The sequence below is a fragment of the Centruroides vittatus genome, unplaced genomic scaffold, assembly GCF_030686945.1.
Source record: "Centruroides vittatus isolate TY-2023 unplaced genomic scaffold, ASM3068694v2 scaffold_386, whole genome shotgun sequence".
NCBI lineage: Eukaryota > Metazoa > Arthropoda > Arachnida > Scorpiones > Buthidae > Centruroides > Centruroides vittatus.
In genome coordinates, this window is record NW_027122706.1 from 9,105,066 (window position 1) to 9,126,951 (window position 21,886).

Here is a 21,886-nt window from a genome sequence, read left to right on the forward strand (position 1 = left end):
CAATGACAGTGTTATTCAATTCTTGTTTATGCAAAGCTTTATGTGTTTATATGTTGAAGCATTTGTGTCTTTCTTTCACATGCAACAGGTTTGTTTCAAGGCTAGCAGAGAAGAACAGTGCTATCAGTTGAAAAAATGTTTTCTCCAAACTTTTCAATATGCACTCTACATTTAGAACTATAATATGATTTTTCTCTAGGCATGTTTAAACTTCTGAAAACTGTAGTCAGTTAAATCAAGGATACTGTACAAAATCAATTTAATAATATGTAACACTCAATTCAGGTTTGAAGGAAGTAACTTCTTTATAATTAAATATGGAATTTTAACTATAAAATTTTTGTTCTTTCAAACTAACACCAAATTCATTTTGACATTGAATTTAAAATAGCTTAAAAATAAATAATCAAAAATATAATATAAACTTATTAACATATAATTTTTATTATATTATAAATCAAAGCAAAAAAAATATATATATATAGCTTTACATCCACAAGAGCCGAATTATCAGGCTAGAGTTGGCTATAATAAATAAATAATTAATAAGACAATTTGGCACTAGAGCTTGGCATTAGGCACCATCTCTTACTAAACTTAATAATTAAAATTAAATTAAATAAATAATTTTAATAATTTGGAACTGGAGGAAAAGAAATCGGCCCGAAGCGGGACTCGAACCTGCAACTTCTGCTATCCGTGCAGACACGTTACCAGTTACGCTACCCGGACCTTCAGTCTGATTGCCTCCTCCAGTATATATAAGCTAACACGACGACCATCGATGATAATTCGGCTCTTGTGGATGTATAGCTTTGTAACGGGTTAGTCGTTATTTATTTATATTTATATGCCTTGCCGGGGTTGCGATGGCCGGTTGAGTGCCTTGGGAGGACGTGGGCACTTGATGTGTCCCCAGCCGGCATTGTAATGACCGTCGATGGTCGTCGTGTTAGCTTATATATACTGGAGGAGGCAATCAGACTGAAGGTCCGGGTAGCGTAACTGGTAACGTGTCTGCACGGATAGCAGAAGTTGCGGGTTCGAGTCCCGCTTCGGGCCGATTTCTTTTCCTCCAGTTCCAAATTATTAAAATTATTTATTTAATTTAATTTTAATTATTAAGTTTAGTAAGAGATGGCGCCTAACGCCAAGCTCTAGTGCCAAATTGTCTTATTAATTATTTATTTATTATAGCCAACTCTAGCCTGATAATTCGGCTCTTGTGGATGTATAGCTTTGTAACGGGTTAGTCGTTATTATAATATACGGGTTAGTTGTTATTTATATATATATATATATATATTAAGAAATATGAAGTGTTAATTGTAAAAATCTTTAAAGGAATCATAAGATTATAGAGTTCAAATAAATGTTCAAAAACCTTAAAATCCAGCAATATATTTATTTAACAATGTTTATGGCATTTTAAAAGTCATATTTGGATTTTATTCCAATATATGTATTCCGATTATTCTATATTAATGCAACCTTAAAATAGAGGTTTTTCAAAAAGCTGAAAACATTTATTAAGGTTTAGTGTGTGAAAATTTTTTTCAATACATAACAGAAAAATATAGAGTATTCTTCATTTTTTTAGAAGTCGGGTGTCAGTTCTAATGAAATTATATTGATATAATACTATTAGAAAGTTCTGTGTTTTATAAATGTAGAAAACTGTTGGTTTATTGATGGTGTTAGCATAATTAGGCCACTTTAAATTTCATAAAACTATCATTACTAGATGTTTATAGAAAGAAGTTTCTAAAAGAGATTTCTGTCAGCCTCATGAAAGAAATGTCAAATCAGAACAAATCATCTTTGATTTCATTAGATTATTATTACATCTGTTGTATTGCAAAAGTTTTTAACATAAACACATAAATAACAAAGACATTATCTCTCATTTTTTTATATTTCAGATAATGCTATTCTGCTAGACCATTTTTTAAACTTTTTTTATTCTCATTTGCTCTTACACTATTGATTTGCCATATGCCAGGAAGAGTATCATAGTTAGAACAAATAGATCAATTTGTTTAAGGAGTTTTTTAAGCAATTCAGAAGCAACAGCATTAATCCCTGAGGATGGACTATGAAAGGACTATGGACTATGTTTGTGATGTTAAATATTATACTCCAATAAAGTAATTGTTTTTATTTGTTCCAAAACTATTGTTTTAATTTTAAAACAAGAAACAAAATAACAATTATAATCATTCTTAGATTTTATTAAGAATAACAACATTACATAATATAAGAACGTCACTCATATAGTCTTATTTATATTTTTGTATTCACTTGTTACTAGTTATGGTTTATTTGATATTAGTTCTGTTGGAACTTTGTTAAAAGTGTTAATTATGTAAAACAGCATAAAATTTTTAATGAAATCACTTATTTAAAATAGTTATCATATTTCCACACATATGAGTGCATGCTCTTATAAATGGGGCAAAATCAGCACTATATTCTGCAAAATACCTTAAATAATTCTATTTTTAAAAAACTTTTATAGTATTGGAAGCATATTTTTTTTTTGCTCTTTATTTTTAATGGCTAACACAGATTTCACTGAATATACTATATCAGTACATTTATATTTAATTTACCTTGACACAGTATTGCAGTGCTCTTATAAGCAACTCAAAACAAGCTGGCACACAAGAGTATGTTCACATTTGTGAGGTATGCACTTATAAGCTCAGCAGTAAAGTTTTAAAAATTCAAAAACATGTAATTTTCACATAAAAGCATGCTCTTATTTGTGTGTAAATATGATAAGAATATGCCAATTTTATTTTAATGATATTCAGGCTAATATTTCAAAAAATAAGGTGATGTGAATCAATTTTATAAAATATTAGTCGATGTAATTTATAATTATTTCTTTATTAATTTATGTATTGTTAATATTTATTTGTTGTTTAGTTTATTTACAGTTATTTGTAATTATTAACACTTATGAACTACTGACTTATAAAAATATCATATGACTTCAAACATATAACATATGACTAACATATAAACAAACAACACTCTGAAAATCCAATACATTATAATAACAAAGCCAACCACTGTCATATGCCATGGGCTATATAATGGCTACATTAATAATAAATTATCCAAACAATTTGATCCTAGAGGGAGGCATTAGGCACCATCTCATAATAAATGTAATAATTATAATTTTAATTAAATAATTTAGATTAAACTGGAAGAAAAGAATCAGCCCAGAGCAGGACTCAAACTCACAACTATTGCTTACTATGCAGATGTGTTGCCAATTACACTACCAAGACCTCTGGTCCAATCTCCTTTTCCAGTATAGTTAACATTATGCTATAACCATTGTCAGTTATAGTGTAATGTTATAGCATAACAATTTGACTCTAGAGGGCATCTAATGCCTTTCTCTGGGGTCAAATTGTTTGGGTTGTTTATTATTAATGTAGCTGTTATATAGCCTGATGGCATATGGCAGTGGTTGGCTTTGACTTCTAACATTTCAACTATAATTATTTATTCTGATATTACAAGAAATACAAATGTTGTATTATGTTGCCTTTTTATATCATGAACATTGTTTTTATTCAATACATGAATAGTGGGGGACAGGCAATATTGCCATGTCTGACAATTTATTACCAAATTTTAAGCCAATTGGTGATATGACAATGATTTTTTTATGTGGTGATTTTTTTTCATGCCTATGATAAACTTCTTAAAAAATCCTGTAAACTCCAGGACTACATAGACAGGCACAAAAATAGGCGTCTTAAAAATCCTGTTGAATTCACACAAGATCATGTAAAAACATTAAAAGCTTTACCAGAGACTCTTTTTATCCAGTTTTCAATTGTAATTATTACTATGATCAACTTTTGGTATACAAAATGTAAGATCTACATCCTTATCAGTATTTTTCAAATTAAAGTACTTCTTTTTCACTACCACTCCAACTGCATTTACTATAAAACACAAAAAGTACTTCCAATAACCTTTAATATGCAGTTAAAATTATCAAAACAATCTAACGTTTTCGGTCAACTTTATTGACCATCCTCAGGATCGAACAAGAACCATTATTTCGGAAAATTCTATTGCCAAACATACAATTTAGAATGTTTTTAAAAAACCAAAGCTGCGCAATCTCAGTTTGCTCTTTTACAGACGCATATTGGCCGCTTTCCAAGCCAATGGGACTCTATGGATTCTCTAAAATTAATACTTTGCTCTTTTTCACTGTATTTGCAAATATGCCACAAAAACATTAGATTTTTTTGATAATTTTAACTGCGTATTAAAGGTTTTTGGAAGTATTTTTTGTGTACTTCCTTTTGTTACTTTAAAACTAAATCTACAGTTTTTAGCTTTAAAGATATGGTTTTCAGCTAAATATGGGGTTATTTTGGGGAAATAACTGGCAACATTTACTTCATTTTTATGCAAAAGATAAATAATAAAATTCTAGTTGATTTTAAAAATAAAATTTCTTCTTTATCCATCTAATCTGTAATGGAAAGATTTTAGATTATCTTGCAAAGTGAAATCCTAAATTATATCCTTGCTTTATTCAAATTGTTCTTGCTTCAGCTATCCATTTTTGGATAATATTAATGTTATCCACTTGTGACTCAGATAAACCATGCTTTATATAGACAAAGTTCAAAATTAATAGATTGTTATTTGCTTTAACCAAAAGCCAGTTAATCCTAATTTTATCCAATTCATGAGTTTAACGTGTATGATAATTATATTTTGTTTACATTAGAACATTATGATTTGAAGTTGAATATGCAAATAATATGATGATGTTTTTAAATGTACTTTGAGATTAGGTATTCACAAAATAAGTTTAAAAACTCTGTTATGCAGTATATCTGTTACATACATCAGTGCTACATCATGGCAGTTAAATGTTGGGATAGGAAAACATTGAAAATTTATAGCACATATTTATTTTATATTAATTTATTCAATATTATCTTTGAATTGGTTTTTCCTATTTGAAGATTACAAAAATACTTAATAGTGCAATTAATTAAAAAAAGAATTTATTTTGGAATTTGTTTCAGAGTTTAAATTTTTTTTATAAATATTTTTATAGAGTATTGAAAAGGATATGGATATTCAACACAAACTTCTTAATCAGATAACAGAAAGAGCTCAACGAATTATGACAAATTTAGAAAGTGGTTGTTTAGCTGTGATGGAAATAACCCATAAATTAGAAAAATTAGCCCATCGTTGGGATAATTTAATACAACAAATGGAAAATTTAAGTAAAAAAGTAAGTGTAGAATTAAAGTTATTGATATATAAATTAAAAATTTTCAAATAAAAGTTATTATTGCAAAGCTAAATCATATTATTCAGTTATTATATTACAGTATGATTTAATTTTAATTAAAATTAAAAATCACACTTCTTATTTTACATCTTTTCTCATTTAAGTTCAGAGTCAGCATCTTGTCATCTTTTTCTATTCTTTTTTATCCAGTATTAACTCTTTACCTAATACTGTATATACTATATTATACCTGTATTGTTTGTACCATGTTTCTTTCCCTTTTGCTTTCAATCATTAGATTTTCAATTTTCCTGACTGGAAAATTCTGATTTTTGTACTAATTGAACTATGCACTCAATTCTGCATTTTTTCCTGAATTGAGATCGCTCTCATACTTCCACTTATATTGCTATTTTATTTTCTTACATGACTGTATGTCATATTAGCATTCTTATTTCAATAACAAACACTTATCCATTAAATATACAGTAACTAACATTTACTAATCATTTAATGTTTTCGATCCTTTTGATTGACCTTCTTCAGAAAATACATAAAATTAAAAATTTTTACAAAAGAACAAAGCTGTTTGTATTCCAAACACAGTTTTCAAACTTCTGTTTTTGGAATTACAGTAGAGTTGTTTATCTGAATCAATTGGGGACTGGGGTTGTTCGGATAACCGATTATGTACGAAAAAATATATTAACCTGTCCGATGTTGAAATTTTTCTCCATCGCGTGTTGCTTTGTGTTGAATTTTCATCAATTTTAAGCCTAACGAAAATTTTTATAATAATAATCGAGGCTATTGTATCATTAAAGATTATTTTTTTTAATTTTGTACAAACAAAATAAATATATTGAAAAATATAAAAACAAAAAAATTATACTTTAGAAGTAAATCTAGTATTAAAGTTCGATTCAGCATGACACAGTCTGACTGGAAAGCGTTCGGATAACTGATGTTCGGATAAATGACTCTCTACTGTAATGACTTTGTTCTTTTGTAAAAATTTTTAATTTTATGTATTTCCTGAAGAACCATACAATTATAATGATAATCATATGGTTTACAACTTTACAACTTTAATTTTTTATCTGATGTACAGTACATGTAAAAGACTTTTTTATCATTGAATCTGTATTAAAGTTAAATTCTGAATTGTTTCTGTTTTTCACTAAAAATTAATTAAGGTATTTTGGAAAATGCACATTCATTATGAAGTATAATTTATTGAAAACTTAATGTAAAATGATAAGACTACTTATATGAATTGCATAATATATTGACAACAAATTTGTAAGGCTAAATAGTACTGGGATGCCTTGTTTAATTGTGAATCCTAGAACAAACTCTTGACATAATTTGACCAATATTTGTATGGAACTTTGCCAACTTTTTCATTTTATTAATCAAACCCTGCCTTGGTTTTGCATGCCATTCATTAGTATAGACCATCCTTTATGATAAAGCAAAAATTGTTCAATTAGAGTTGGAGTACATTTGGAGAGTTGTTTTCTTTGGGCACGAAATTGATGTCCAACTTAATCAGCTTTGCTTGGGTCTGATGCATAGTGAGAAGTGGCCAGATTAGACCAAAAAATGCATCCTTTGTTGTTTAGATAGTACTTCAGTCCTATCCAATAAGGGACCAATCTCTTCATTTATTCAGTTATATAAGTTTTATGGTTTATGGCTCTAATGGCCCTTTTGGTTTGACTGTAAGGCCTGCAACTTTGTGGTTTCTTTGTGGTGCAATTTCTTCTGTCATTGGGTATTTGTCTTTTCTTTACAAAGTAAGTTTTAGGATGGATGTCTTCCATGATTATATAAACTGTAAAAGGAGCATTTCTGGTGACTTCAAATGGAAAGGACAGTTGCTGCCGTTACCTCCATTTTTGAACTGGATTTGTTTCTGATGCAAACTTTTGTCTTATCACCACATATCCCATGACAAGCACTATACTTTTCATAGTTTTGTCTGATACCCCTTTTCTTTTGGCCAATGAATTGAAACAGACCAACTTTGGTATTGACTGTTTGAACTTGCTTTTCTTGTCCAATTGCACCTTTGGTTTATTCAAACCTGACTTTCTACTGCTGTCACAACCTTTTCTAGTTTATCCAGGATCTTGTAAACTCACTTTTGTTTAAACCTGTAGTCACAAAATGTCTAATTGTAATGCACCATTCAATAGCCCAGAAAAAAACCTAATGAAACAGCATTACACAAAGAACAATGAAAAATGAGGGTCAGTTTGTTACCAGGCCTGGACATTGAAAATGGGAAAAATAATGCAAACAGATTAGTTTGGAACACAATTAGTGTAGCAAAAGTCTCAAATTAATTGACTATGCATCAATGAAAAACAAAATATCTTAAGAGCAAACAAACTATTTACAGGAGAATATTATCATTAATGAATTTTCATGTTTTTTACTAAACTACACAAAAAGTATAAAATTCAGAACTATAATTAATCCAATTCAAAACAAAACCATAACAAATGTTCAAAAACTTTCAACAATTGGGGAACTTAACTCTAACTTAACTCTAACTTTGTTGGTTTTTGTGGAGAGTAAAAAATTAAATACCTTCTAAAACCGATAACCGGTGCGAACTATTTTTTTAATACTCGATTAATAATAACAAAAGAAAATTATTATGATTTAAACCGCCAAACCATCAACCAAAAACTCAAGGAAATCCTTTTTGTCACTTGCTCTGGAACTCTTCTTCACTTGTGCTCAGAAGTTTCACCTCATCTTCATTGTTGCTGGGATTTTATATGCTTTGGTGTGACATTACAATTAGCTATGCCACTCTAATGTATTTACATACTTCTGTGCTAACTGTTGATTTTGAATATAATATAATTCTGTCCTGAAGAGGTCATTTAAGGTGACTGAAAACATTTGAAAATTAAAATTATACTGCATGTTAAAGGTCTGAGTAGTAGTACTGTAGTTTAGTACATGCAGTTTTCAGAGGTGTCATCTTGTGGAATTGATTTTATTTTTATTGTTAATTTTTATTTATTTGATTTTATTATAAATTTGAAATTAGAATAATAATCCTGGACTGAGCAGCTTTGTTAGGAAGTTAGTTTTGTTTTGGATTTTTGAGCACTAATTGTGCAAACCTGAGTTATTGTTATATAGTGTGTATATATTGCCCTTACAATATCATATAACATTTAATTGTTATATCATGCCATTAATGAGTGTGACTGATTTTTTGGACTTGAAAATAAATTTTTAATATGCCAGTTTTAGCTGTTCTAAGTGAAAAGGTCATAAATTGGGGACTAACTGTATTTTGTTGTACCACTTTAAAAGGAATTGTTTAACTTTTTTTCTAGATTTGAATATTTCATTTTAATTATTAAATTCCTTACAAATTACTTCAATTCATTTTTGGTGCACATAATCATTTAATTGCTTTTTTCAGCTAAATGACAATGTGAACTTGTACAGATTATATGACAATAAATCTTCCTGTTAATGAAAAGTTACATCTGTAAATTATACACTGTGTGGATTATAGATAGGAAATTACAATATTTTAAATGAAATGGAAAGTGGGAAAAATTTAGCATAGAAATTTAAATCTGTAATCAATGACATTGTAGCTACGAAATAATATACTTGTTAGTGCAATATTCAATGCAAAAGTTGTTAGTAACTAAGTATAAAATTTGTCATTTTTAATTTATAACTAGTGACTTAATGTGATTCAATTTTGTTTTAAATTTTTATATATTAAAATTCAATAATTTAATGTTTTGTTATTATTTTAAAATTTTTATTCGTTATTTTAATTTTTAGTATGCAAGACATGAAGCAACACGTGATCTCGAAACAATGAAAACTATTTCAGTCATCAATCAATACAGAAAACATGTATCAAATAAACATGAAGATAATTTAAGTTTCCTATCATCCCATGAAGTAAGTTTTAAATTGTTTAATTTCTTAGAGTACTTAAATAGTATTCTTTGATTAATGCATAAGAATATTGTTATTGTTTTAATAAGAAATACTTAATATTTTATTTCAGAACTTATTTTAATATAATATGAACATAAGTATTAAAAACATTTTTTTAAACAATAAGAAATATTTATGATTGAAATTAGTGTATTATTTAAAAATATATTCATTTTCTTTTTCAAAGACTTTGTGAAAGACATACTTTTAGAATTTCTCTTCTTTATGTATAATTTCTAATAGTATTAAACATTCCTTGTTTTCACCCAGAAGAATTAAGACAGAAATCTAAGTAGTCTTATTTTCAAAATGTATTTTGAGCAGTGTTTTGGTTCTATTCATTCTAAAGGTTAATTTAAGATTTTCTGCAATTAACAATATACTACATTTTACAGTAGAGAACGATGTTAAAAAATCTTGTAACGTACCAAAACAGTGATGCATATTATAAAATTCTCTTAGTTATAAGAATATAAAAAGAATTCTTTTAAACATAAAAAAATAATTTAAACTTGATAAAATAAAATGTATATTGTTTGTTAGTGCTTTCAGTATCTTATCTTTATAGTGTCATTATCAGACATTTATAAGAGAATAAAGGAATTTTTAAGTTAGAAATGTTTGACTTTTCTAAAATACATTGTCACTTAATTACATTATAATTCATGAAATAATAGACAGTATTTTTATATTCCTAGCAATTTGTATAATTAATATTAAAATATTGTATATGGTATCCATCAAATCTAACTAATATATATTTTTATCTACTCTGATCTGTCTCACCTTTTCAACACTCATTTTTTGCTGTTTAGTCATGTGTACTGTTGCTTTTAATAACATGACTGGGCAGTAAGAAATTTTAGCTAATTTGCTATTTGATGAGTTAAAGTAATTCAAGAAACAAATGTAACTCATTCTTTAAATTAGTGACAAGGTCAAGAAGAGGATCTTCTATGTAGATTGAAAACATTTGTGTTTTATCTGCGTTAAACTATTCGGAAATTGTACTTTTAAGGTTCAGATGTGTGCAGTTTTTCATGACAAGGTCAAATTTATTCTGCAAGTAACTATAGTTATTCTGTAGTTTAAATGGTAAAATGGTAACTTGTACAAGTGTCCTATATTTGAATAATAACATTCTTCAAATAGTAGCTGTATCTACTATTTAGGATGGTTATTATTTGAATAAGGCCACTAATATTTGAGGATTTCTGAAAACTTAGGGAAACAATGTAAAATTAATAAATAGCATAAACTCCTATAGGTAGATATCAATAAATTTATATTTAAAATTTATTGATATCTACCTACATAAAAATAAATTTTAGATATAAACAAATTGTAATAGAAAATAAAATATGCAAAATATACAATATACAGTAGGTGTATTTTTTAATTACTTTCTTATTATTGGTATATGAAAAGTAACACTCATTATAAAGAAAGATATCCGTTGTCATTTCAAGTATAATTTTTTAAAAAAAATCAAACTTTCATAAATAAATATTTAAAAACTTTATTAATAGTGGACATTAGTTATGTGCAAAGGAAATAATAATTGTCCTCTAACAGTAACCATTTTCAAACAGTAACTACAGAGAAAATATACAGTTTAAAATAGTAACAACAACCAGTGCCGGATCCAAAAGGTGCGAGGCCCGATTGAATTTTTTTTTGCGGGGCCCCTCAAACTTTAAATAACAAAATTAATTAACTGTTAATTTACATATTGAAATATGTTGTTTTATTTTTAATAATAATATACCTAGATATTTATTTTTGTAACATGTACTATTTTTAAATATATAAATTTTGAAGTGATGCGGGGCCCCTTCAAGCGCGGGGCCCGATTGGACCCAATCGCTCCAATCGCCTAAAATCCGGCCCTGACCACAACTATAGTTGAGTTGAGAGTTGTACATTAGACACATATGGAATTAGGACAACACCATAAGAAAATGTGAACAACATTAGCAATGAATAAACATCACTATCCAAAATCTGTCATAGAAAGATAATTTTTCCTCATACAAAGATATTGCAAGTTGTTATTGATGTAAAAAATCTCTTATAAACAAATATCACTGCAAAAGTTGTGAAAAAAGAATATTACAATTACAAAAATCAATAACTCTAGCAGGCAGGAACAGTTCAACACTAAAACTTCATAAAACTGATATGGACAAAACACAATACATAAAAAATATAGATATTGATGAATATTTGTAAATACAGAAAGAGCTCCATAACTGATATCCATATGATATTAGTCAGGATTTCATTGACAAAATTGTATTAGACTACTGCCTGGTTCAGGGGTACCCTTCTTCAGATGCTGAAAGATTCAGGATTATCATACGAGATCATACACATATGCATAAAAATTATAGAAAGTATCTGATATATAACACTTACAGATGGCACATGTAAAAGATATCATATCATGCCTGAAATAATACAGTAGAGTGCAAACTTATAGCACACACAGATTATTTACATAGATATAATCAAATAACAAGCATAATACATCAAACATTTGCATGTAAACACAAATTAATATACACTCAACTATTGTACTGCAAATACATGTCCACAGACAGTATATGTATTATATTTCAACAAACAATATCCACAGAACAATCTCTGACAGTGTGTTTTATCTGTAAATATATTTCTATCAATACAGACCAGACATTATATAGTTCACAGACATATCCATTCAAGATATTTACAGAATACAAGACAGATATAGGTATATTCAATAAGTAACAGAACTTATCAAAAAATAAATTACTTGTAGAAAATAGAGTATATTTTCTACAAGTTATTAAATAGAGAATATTTAAAATAAAGTAACTCCTTTCTCAATCCAGCACAACGATTTTAACATCTATTTGTTTAATAGATTATTTGCTCTAAAGTCCTCTTGTCATACACGTACACTTTTATGTGTATGTTATGATTAAATAATGTAAACATATTAACATGTTACATTACATTACATTGTAGAAAATAGCAATAATATATATGATATACTATGAAATAATGAAATAATAATAATACAGAAATAATGAAAAATGATAAAGTTTTTAAGTTAAAAATTGTATTGAATCTATTTTTTTTAATTCTTTCTAAAATATGTAAGTTTTTTAAAAGGGTGGAGCAAAAAAACGACGTTTAGACAGTCTTCGTGTTAAAGAGTGGCAACATAATCTGGAAATGTTGACACAATGGTTTGATAAAATTGAAGAAACTTTAGGTGTAACAGAAGAGGAACAGAATCATTTTCTATGGGATAAGTTTCCTATTGATGAACAACAATTATTATTACAGGTATGAAGTGTTTATATAAATTAAATAAAAGTATTATCAGCTGAAAAATTTTATTTAAATATAGAATATTGAAAAAGAAATAACCTCTCATGAAGAAGAAGTAGAAATGGTTTTGAAACAAGGAAGACAAGTTATTGATGATTTGAAATCTGGTAAACAGTTTTGATTTTTTTTATTTTGGATAATATAATATTACAAATCATATAGTTCTAATATTTAAAAAATATTACAGCTGTATATTGATTAATTTATATATGTGAAATTGTATTTCTATAAAACTGAACTGAAACTGTCATATAATTAAAATGCCAATATATTATATTATACATAATTTCTTCATTAAAATCAAGGACTTATAATTTGCATGAAAAATGAATAATTTATTAGCCCTTTAATGAGTGGGTTTACTAGTGTCTCCCTCTCCTCCCAGAATTAATTTTTAAGCTAAGCACACTTCATTTTCTATCCTAACACAAACTAAGAATTCAGTTGAAGTGGTAACAAGTCAAGTAATGTTTTATTGGGCCATATAAGAAATATCTGTGCTTGAAATTATTCAGTCTCTTGAGATCCCTCCTTTATTCTATAGAAACACATAAATTACAAGATTGCATATTATGTTGTATGCATATACAACAAAGCTGAAAGAAACTTTATACTTTAAGCACAAAAATAGGCAAACTATGTATGCTCATTAGCACTTCAGTCAATTTCACAATTTGTTAAAAATCTTGTCCATATCGGCTTGTTTTGATGCTACTTTTCTGCATATTGAATACAACAATTACTTGATATTAGTAATATCATGAACAGCCTGTTTGTTTATGCTGAAACTTGTCAGGAAGGTCTTTATGACTGGAAACACCCAAATATTAACTAAACATTGAAAAACATAATTTACGATAGATAAGGCTAGAAAAATTGCATTATTTTAAGTTACAGATCTACTAAAAGAAAGTAAGTTACATTGATTTGGTTAGGACCTGGAAAAAAATCTGTTATTTTGAGAAATCTGTTGTTCTGTGATTCATTAAAACAAGATTCTACTGTGTGTTCACTTTACAAAGCCTACCATATGTATTGCATATATATAACAGAGTACTCATCAAAGAGATAAAAATTAGATTAAAATTTAGTAATAAATTTATTATGTTTATACTATTAAAATTGATTGCTTTAATAAATATATAAATAAAACTACTGGTAGTTATTTATTTATTAATCTGAAATCTGGAGTTATATTTGTATTTATCATAAAATTTGATATTCAAATAATTTTCAGTGAGAGAAGAAACTGGAACTGTACATAGTGTAATACAAGAAATTGAAAAAAGATGGAAAGATCTTCAGAATGCTGTTTTTAAACAACAACAACTAATAGAGAAAAGCATGGAAATAAAAAGACTGCAAAATGAATTAAAAATTTTACAACAATTTTTAAATTCTCATTCAAATTGGATAGAATCCAATAAACATATCATTCATTCTTCACAATCTGAAGAGTTAAGAAGATTTATGGAACAATGCAAGGTAAAAATAAATATTCATTAAATGATTCTATTATGGTCATGAGTTATTAAAAAATAATATATTAATTGTGTTTGTGTATATAAAATAGAGCATAAACATTTTATATGTGAAAAATAAAATTATCAAATATAATGAACACACTGTTTATATAAAAAAATTAAATGAAACTGTTTAAATAATGAGAATTTTTGTTAACTAATACTTCATTACTAATTACATAAGTGTTGAATATTGATGCACTTATTATTATGTATGTATTATTCAATAAACACTCAGATTCTTTGAATAATTTGACACACACACCTTACACTTCTGAGAACCAATATTTATTGTCTTACAAACATTTTCAACCTGATCTTTGTATGTATTATTCAGTATGTGTGTATGTGTGTGTGTGTGTATGTGTGTGTGTGTATATTATCATACTAATATGATTAAAAATTTTAAATTTTTATATTTACTAAATTTTAATAAATTAGATGTTAATTTTAAAAGCATTTTTAGAAAATATTGACTAGAATTGAAAGATAAACTAGGATGACTTTAAATAAGGCAAATATGTTTATAGCTAAATTGTCTAATTATATATATGCATAATTAAAAGTTTGACATAATTATATAGATTAATTTCTCACTGCACCATTTGAGAGCATCTATTTTCATGAGTATTTTATGGCATTTAGGTAACTATAACTTTAACATTAGTAAGATATATGTACATTTCAATATATAATCAATATTTAATAATTTAAGGTATAGAAATTATTAACTCAAGGAATAAGCAAAAACTGTTGGAATTTTTTCACACTGTTTATTAGTTGAATGCCGTATAAGGTCTATATTTGGAGACATTGTTTCTGGTTAAAGTAAAGCAAGGGCATAATTATTATGATTTTAATCAAGCTTTAAAATTGTTCTCACAATGTTTATTTGCTCTGATTGACTGATGTATTTTTAGTTTAATGACATTTAAATGTGAATGAATTCGATTCTTGTTATATTGGGAATTTGGCTGAGAGTCAAGTCCAAAATTCCTGATAATCTCATAATATGGCTGGAGCAAGTTAAAAAATGTCAATATAGCATTACATAATTATATTTTTATGTGATAGAAAAACCTAAAATAATTTTATGAAGTAAATGTACTATGAACATTTTTTCCAGTATAGTAATTATGTTTTAAGTGTTACCTTTGCTTACATTTGAAATTAGGAATTTCAAAACTTTATTATTTTTTTTGTTATTAAACTTCTAAAGATAGCTTTTAGAATTTATTGTATGATAATGAAAGCTAGCTTGATTAATATAATTTATATAAATTCTAGTTGTTTTTTTACTTACAAAATTTGAATAATGTTTTACTTCAAATATTAATGAATATTGATTTTTGCATGATGAATAGGTTTGAAGGTATATAAATTACAAATACTATTTTATTGTTTGAATAATGTTAAAATTTATATCTATTTGCATTTAGTTAAGACTTCATTCAATTAAAAATCAAGAAGAAAAAGTTACCAGTTTACAAGATGAATCAAGAAATCTTCAAATGCATTCAATTACTACCTCATCAGATTTATTTAAAGAAGTGGAACAATTTATTCAGCAGTGGGAGTCAGTTACTAAAAGTTTATGTATGTATTGTTTACTGTTAAAATAGATTTTAAATGTTTAATATTTCAGTGCTAAATATCATATGGTTGAAAGATTTTGATAAGATTCAATGTAAGAAATATAAATAAAAATAAATGAATGAGAATATATGGACATACTTCACCCTCAACAAACCTTTTTCTTTGGTAATGCTTAATTTTTGGGAACAAATGTTTTCAGCCTCACCCGAGGTCTGCTTCAGGTTAATTCAAAAAACAGGATTCCAAACTCAGAACGCCTTTCCTTGGAACAACTTCAAACTGTTGAGTTCGTTGAGGGTGAAGTGTTTATTAACATCGGTAATCAGGTTAGAAGATGTTGTTATAAGGACATATTATATATTCATAATAGACTGATAAAATTTCAAATAGATGAATATTGATTTCAAATCAATATTAATGAATATTGATTTTTGCATAACTTGATTTATAGGTTCATCTTTCATATTAGATGTTAAGTTTTAAAAGTTATAAATAAAATTGGTTATTTTTATGGTAATAGATAAAATATAATATACAAATATTTATTTTTAAATTAATTTTCAACTACATTTTTTCTCTTAGTAATGAAATGGTCATTAAGTTTAACAATATTTTATAAGAATATTTTTGTAATTAATCTACTTTCCAGATAGTCTGTGTACAAATAAACAGTAAAAAACATTAATGTTTGTTTCTAAATTGATTAAACCAGTTTAGGTATTTTCAGAATTTCATTCTGTCAACGATTTCCAAATATGACTGGACCAATAAATTTATATGTTTGAACTTTTGCTGGTACATATTCTGATCACATTACAGTGAAATTCTGAGTTGAAATGCTATTTAGAATCATAATTTAATTGCTATTTCAAAGAAATTATATTACTAAGTTTCATTGAACATAGATCTCTTATTACTCAATGTACCTGTTATATAATTAACTTAGCTCATATTATAAATTATATATTATGCTAAAGATTAGATATTGCTGACTCGTTGATGTTTTTATGCAAAATAATGTATAATTATTTGTTATTTATTTATTTGCATAATTATAATTATAACAATATTATGGCTTATGCAATATAATGCCTGATTGGTGTGCGGAATGGTATAGATTTGTGTATTGGCATATACTGGAATTTTCTTAAGTTTCTGTTTCCATCTGGCTAATTTTTACTCATATGCTTTCAAAGGAGTATTAAGCCCAAATGAAAAAGATAAGAGTCTAATGCTAGTCACACTTTTCCATAGTTGAGAATGCATACATCTCTGATCTTAAGAACTCTTTTAGCAGATAAAGGGGATAGCTTTATCTATTCTCTTGTTTTCTATAATAAATAAGATGATGACAATTTATTTTCAAAATGTAATGTTTTTAGCAAAAATGTATTGAAATAAAATAAATTTCTTAAATATTTAATGAGCTTTATTATATCTTAAAATTAACAAATAACTAAAAATGAATTTCTATTTTCTGAAAATGATTTTTATATGAAAATTTCAGATAGTTTAGAAAGTAATTTAGAAAAAGCAATTCAACAGTCACCACCTTCAAAATTAGTAGATGCCGTAGAAGCACTTGATAATTGGTTAAAATCAGTTCAAGATGTCTTAAAATCTGAAAAATGGAAAGTTTCCAGTTTAGAAAATATGAAAGAACAGTTACAAAAATTTAAAGTAAGTTCATTTTGATTTAAAAATATATTATGAATAAAAATATTTTTCATTAATTTGTTAATTGATTTTACATAAAAAGCAGAGTTTATCTAAACACTCTCAGAAGCTGGAACAGTTGATTAAAAGCAGACATACCACTTATACTTACTTCAGAGCATTAAAATATAATGGAAGCACAAATGTTTTCAGCCACTTTAAGGGGCCTTCATCAAGTGAAAGAGCCATTTTTTTTACATCATATAAGTTACAAAACATATTAAGCACTAAATTTATAGTATATTTTGAAGACACATGGCAATTTTCATCTTTATCTTATTTAGTTGTTATTCATCAAATAAAATGCAAAGAAGTCAACATCAAGACTATGGACACAAAGAGAAAGTACAAGTTGGCTGAAGAGGGGCGAAGACAGCCCGAAACGCGTACAGAAAAAACGATGTACCGTACCAACTAAAAGATAAAGATGAAAATTGCCATGTGTCTTCAAAATACACTATAAAGTTAGTGCTTAATATGTCAAATACGAAAAGGACACAGTTTCACAAAATACCAAAGTTACAAAACAATTTATTTTGTTCTTTGTAATTGGTATGAGTGGTGTGCATTGTTTTTATGTAAAAAGTATCATAAGTGCTTTAAATGTTACTTTACATGAAAATAAAATAATCATAAATAAAAACAATAATATTAATAAAAAGTTTTATTAAAAGTTTATGAATATTCTTGTTTACAGTTACATATTGAAATTCAATAAAATTATATTTAACAAGATTATACTGTAAACTAAAGTTTCAAATTATGTTATTGAGTAAACAATAATATAATTTAATTTATTTGATAAAAACCAAATAAAATTTAGGATATTTAAATACATGTAGAAAACTCATTCTGAATCAATCTTTAAAAAAACTTTTTTAAAAAAACACCGATTATAAAAGTATTTTTGGATAATTATTTTGAGTCGACCAAGTTTCTTCAAGAACTGTAATCATGAAACAGGTAAACTAAATGATACAATAATAAATATTTTTATTTTTCTTTAGGAGATTCAAACAACAGTTATTGAAGAAGAAGCAAATCTTCAAGATGTAAACTGTACTGCTGAACAACTGCTACAGAGTGAAGATGGAGCAATTTGGATTTCAGATATGGAAAAGAAACTACATAATTTAAATGAACGTTGGTCAAATGTTACTTCTTTAATTGAGGAAATTCAAGGAAAATTAGAGACTACAATATTTCAGTTGAAACAATTACAGGTTATACAGTATTTTTATTAAAAAATTTATTTACTTATAATATCCAAATGTTCATTTTTTACTTCATTTCTCATATGTTAAATGAAATTTATAAATTGTTTAATCTCATTGATATAATAATTACAAGAAATAAAACAGATTACAAAATAAAATAAAAAGCAATAAGTGGCATCTACTTTATCTATAAGAATTAATGTTATAAAGTAAATTATATAAATGAAGCTGTTTTTTTTAGGAAGTCAAATTCACTTAAAAACAAACTTCACCCGTGACTACCGGTACATATAAAGTCTAATCCAGCAACTTCAACCTTTAAATTTCCGGTACAAACGACGAAAATTAACAGAAAAAACTAACGTTCTAGAGTTCTATTCTCATGACATTCCATTAACGAACCTGAGGAAGATCTCGATGGAGATTCGAAAACGTTAGTTTTTTCTGTTAATTTTCGTCGTTTGTACCGGAAATTTAAAGGTTGAAGTTGCTGGATTAGACAAATTCACTTATTACAACCAAAATGTTTTCAACCTATTTCAGGTCATCTTCATGTTGATATCACAAATTTTTGGAAACAGAATATTTGTTATGAAGTTAATATAAATTGAATATCAATATTAATGTTATGTTTCACTTTATGTTAACTTTTTAATATACATTTTGTTTTGAAAAATTTGTGATTTTGAGCTGAAGATGATCAAAATTAAATTGAAAACATTTTGATTGTAATAAATAAATTTGGCTTTTGAAGAAAGTTAGCTTTATTTATTTAGTTTGAAAGATGGTGCTAATTTACACAATTTATTTAAAATAACTTGTATAATGTTTTAATACAGGAAGAAATGGATGGATTGTCAAGTTGGATGGAAGAAGTTACTGTATTTTTAAATGCAGAGGATGCTGCTCTTGGGAATATTGAAACATTACAAGCACAATTGGAACAGAGCACTGTTAGTATATAATATTGTTTTATCGGTTAAATATTAATAACCTAGTTAATGTTTTAATAATACGAAAATTTATAAGTCAATTTTGTACAACCCCCTGCAACAGGGATAATCCCCTATTTTATTATATTTCATCGGTTGTTATTTGTTAATAATTGATTTATAAATTATTTTTTTTAATGACTGATAATTATATTTGTTATTTCATAATCTATCAAAATTAATTACAAAATGTAATTCATGCTTTAAATGGCATGAAATAAATCATGTTGACCTGTAATAATATAATATTGTTTTATCATCATACACTAAATTTTGATAATATATATTTTAAATAATTTATTTTATTAAATTAACAAATGTAATGAACAGATATAATAATTAATTAATTTTAAAATAATTATTACATAATTTTTTTATTCTCCCATTAATAAATATATATGTAAACAATGTATTTTACATTATATTGCATTACAAACTATAACTATAAATAAATAATTCCTAAGTTGCAGTTTAAGAATGCAGTTTTAACTCTGTGTATGTAATAGCTAACTTATGTTCTACACGGGTTGCTCTGGTAAATTTTTAAAAAATCATCAACCATTTTGGCAATTTTAAATTTTTTACCACTTCAAATTATTTATTGCCATCAGTTTTACTTACTAATTAATGCAAGTGCTGGTAACCTTATCAGTTTGGAGTCTGCAAAGCAAAAGTAACATTTTAAGTTGTCACTTAGATATAGGAATCATTTTTGAATAATTTTTTAATAAATAATTTTGAATAACACATTTGATCACAAAGCTTAAACAGTATTTCACAAATTCTGTCATGCCAAAATTTTTATGCTTTAGTCCACTGAAAAAAGATCAAAGTGAAAAAATATCATCTGAAAAAATTTCCCAAGTTTTCTGTCAGTCAATAAAAAAATCTCAAATCTGGAAATGCTGGGTAACATTACATGAATAGTGCCTTCAGTTCTCAATCTGCTTTTCTGCATGATGTCATGCCATTTCTAGGTATATGGTACATGGAACTTCTCTCATTGTACAGGAGCTTGACATTCTGCTATTTTTTCTGAAGCATGCTTTGTAATTTAATTCGTAATTGAATGTTGAAATAAATGGAGTAGGGTTTTTATTGCCAATATTATATTTTTGTCATCACTTTAATAATAAAAGTATTGCCAAGTGGCGATTTTGATGTTATGCAACATTATTCCTGATTCTACTAATTCTAATGTCAGTTTAGAATTTTGTCCCAATAGTGACTACAGCTGAACTTTTATGATACAAAAAATTGTAATAAAAAATTCAAATTTTGATTCAGTTGTTATAGAATATGTACAGAAGATACATTTATACAAGAATATTAAATTTTATTTAGTATTCTTTTAGTAACTTTTTACAAAATTTTAAATTGTCAGAAATCACAGAATTCAAGTGTTTTTATATGAAAAGAAAAGTAATAACAATTGATATCTTTTTAATTAAAAAAACATCAAATTAACTGTTTATTCATAATTAAGTTTTATTATTTTAATTATTAAATCATTGAAAGAATCCACTGAAATGTATTAAATTTTGTAAACTTGGTTTCATTATTTTACAAAGAAAATGAAAATTTTAATGTTTGAATTATAAATTTTTGAAATTAAATAATTTCATAATGTATTCCATTTTAGAATATGTAACTACTCTCATTTCAATATTTGAAGATGGCTTCAAGAAAGCCAAAACAGTTTGAGGAATAAACATTTTATTTTGGTTGCCTTAAGTAAGCAGTATATTGATATGTTTTAATATGTTTATGATACTGAATTTAATGGAATTTGATGATTACAAATTTCTAATAGGTAAATGAGAAATTTATAATATTAGTAGATATAAATCTACCACATATTTTAATTATGTGCTGTTTTATTATCAAATTTTATGATTAATATTTAGAAGTTTGATTATTAATGTTTATTTTTTTAGAGTTTATAACTAATATTATTTTTGTATTATGATAGTGTAATTGTTACTAGATGAATTAATTTCAGGTAGAAAATTGATATATCGTATTTATTAGAAAAATTTATAAGTCAAATTCTTTTGTGATTTATGTATTTGTATGATTGATTGATTTAGAAATACTGATAGATATAAATCTATAAGTAACTTTACATTAGAAGTTTAGACATGATGGTAATGTTATTAAGGACTATTTTCAAGA

General features: G+C 26.3%; 1 protein-coding gene across 6 annotated transcripts in view; it reads left to right on the top strand.

Annotated features, from left to right (window-relative positions):
• Nucleotides 1-21,886, top strand: part of Dys (Dystrophin) — a 514,896-nt gene that overhangs the window by 248,268 nt on the left and 244,742 nt on the right. For 5 of the 6 annotated variants that reach the window (XM_067286836.1, XM_067286830.1, XM_067286833.1 and 2 more), the window contains 9 exons: nucleotides 5,111-5,293; nucleotides 9,125-9,247; nucleotides 12,446-12,622; nucleotides 12,687-12,774; nucleotides 13,905-14,152; nucleotides 15,630-15,786; nucleotides 17,294-17,466; nucleotides 18,510-18,725; nucleotides 19,559-19,672. In XM_067286836.1, coding sequence (XP_067142937.1) covers nucleotides 5,111-5,293; nucleotides 9,125-9,247; nucleotides 12,446-12,622; nucleotides 12,687-12,774; nucleotides 13,905-14,152; nucleotides 15,630-15,786; nucleotides 17,294-17,466; nucleotides 18,510-18,725; nucleotides 19,559-19,672 — 1,479 coding nt within the window. Of the gene's footprint in view, nucleotides 1-5,110; nucleotides 5,294-9,124; nucleotides 9,248-12,445; nucleotides 12,623-12,686; nucleotides 12,775-13,904; nucleotides 14,153-15,629; nucleotides 15,791-17,293; nucleotides 17,467-18,509; nucleotides 18,726-19,558; nucleotides 19,673-21,886 lie in introns of all 6 variants that reach the window. The other variant, XM_067286831.1, reaches the window with a different exon arrangement.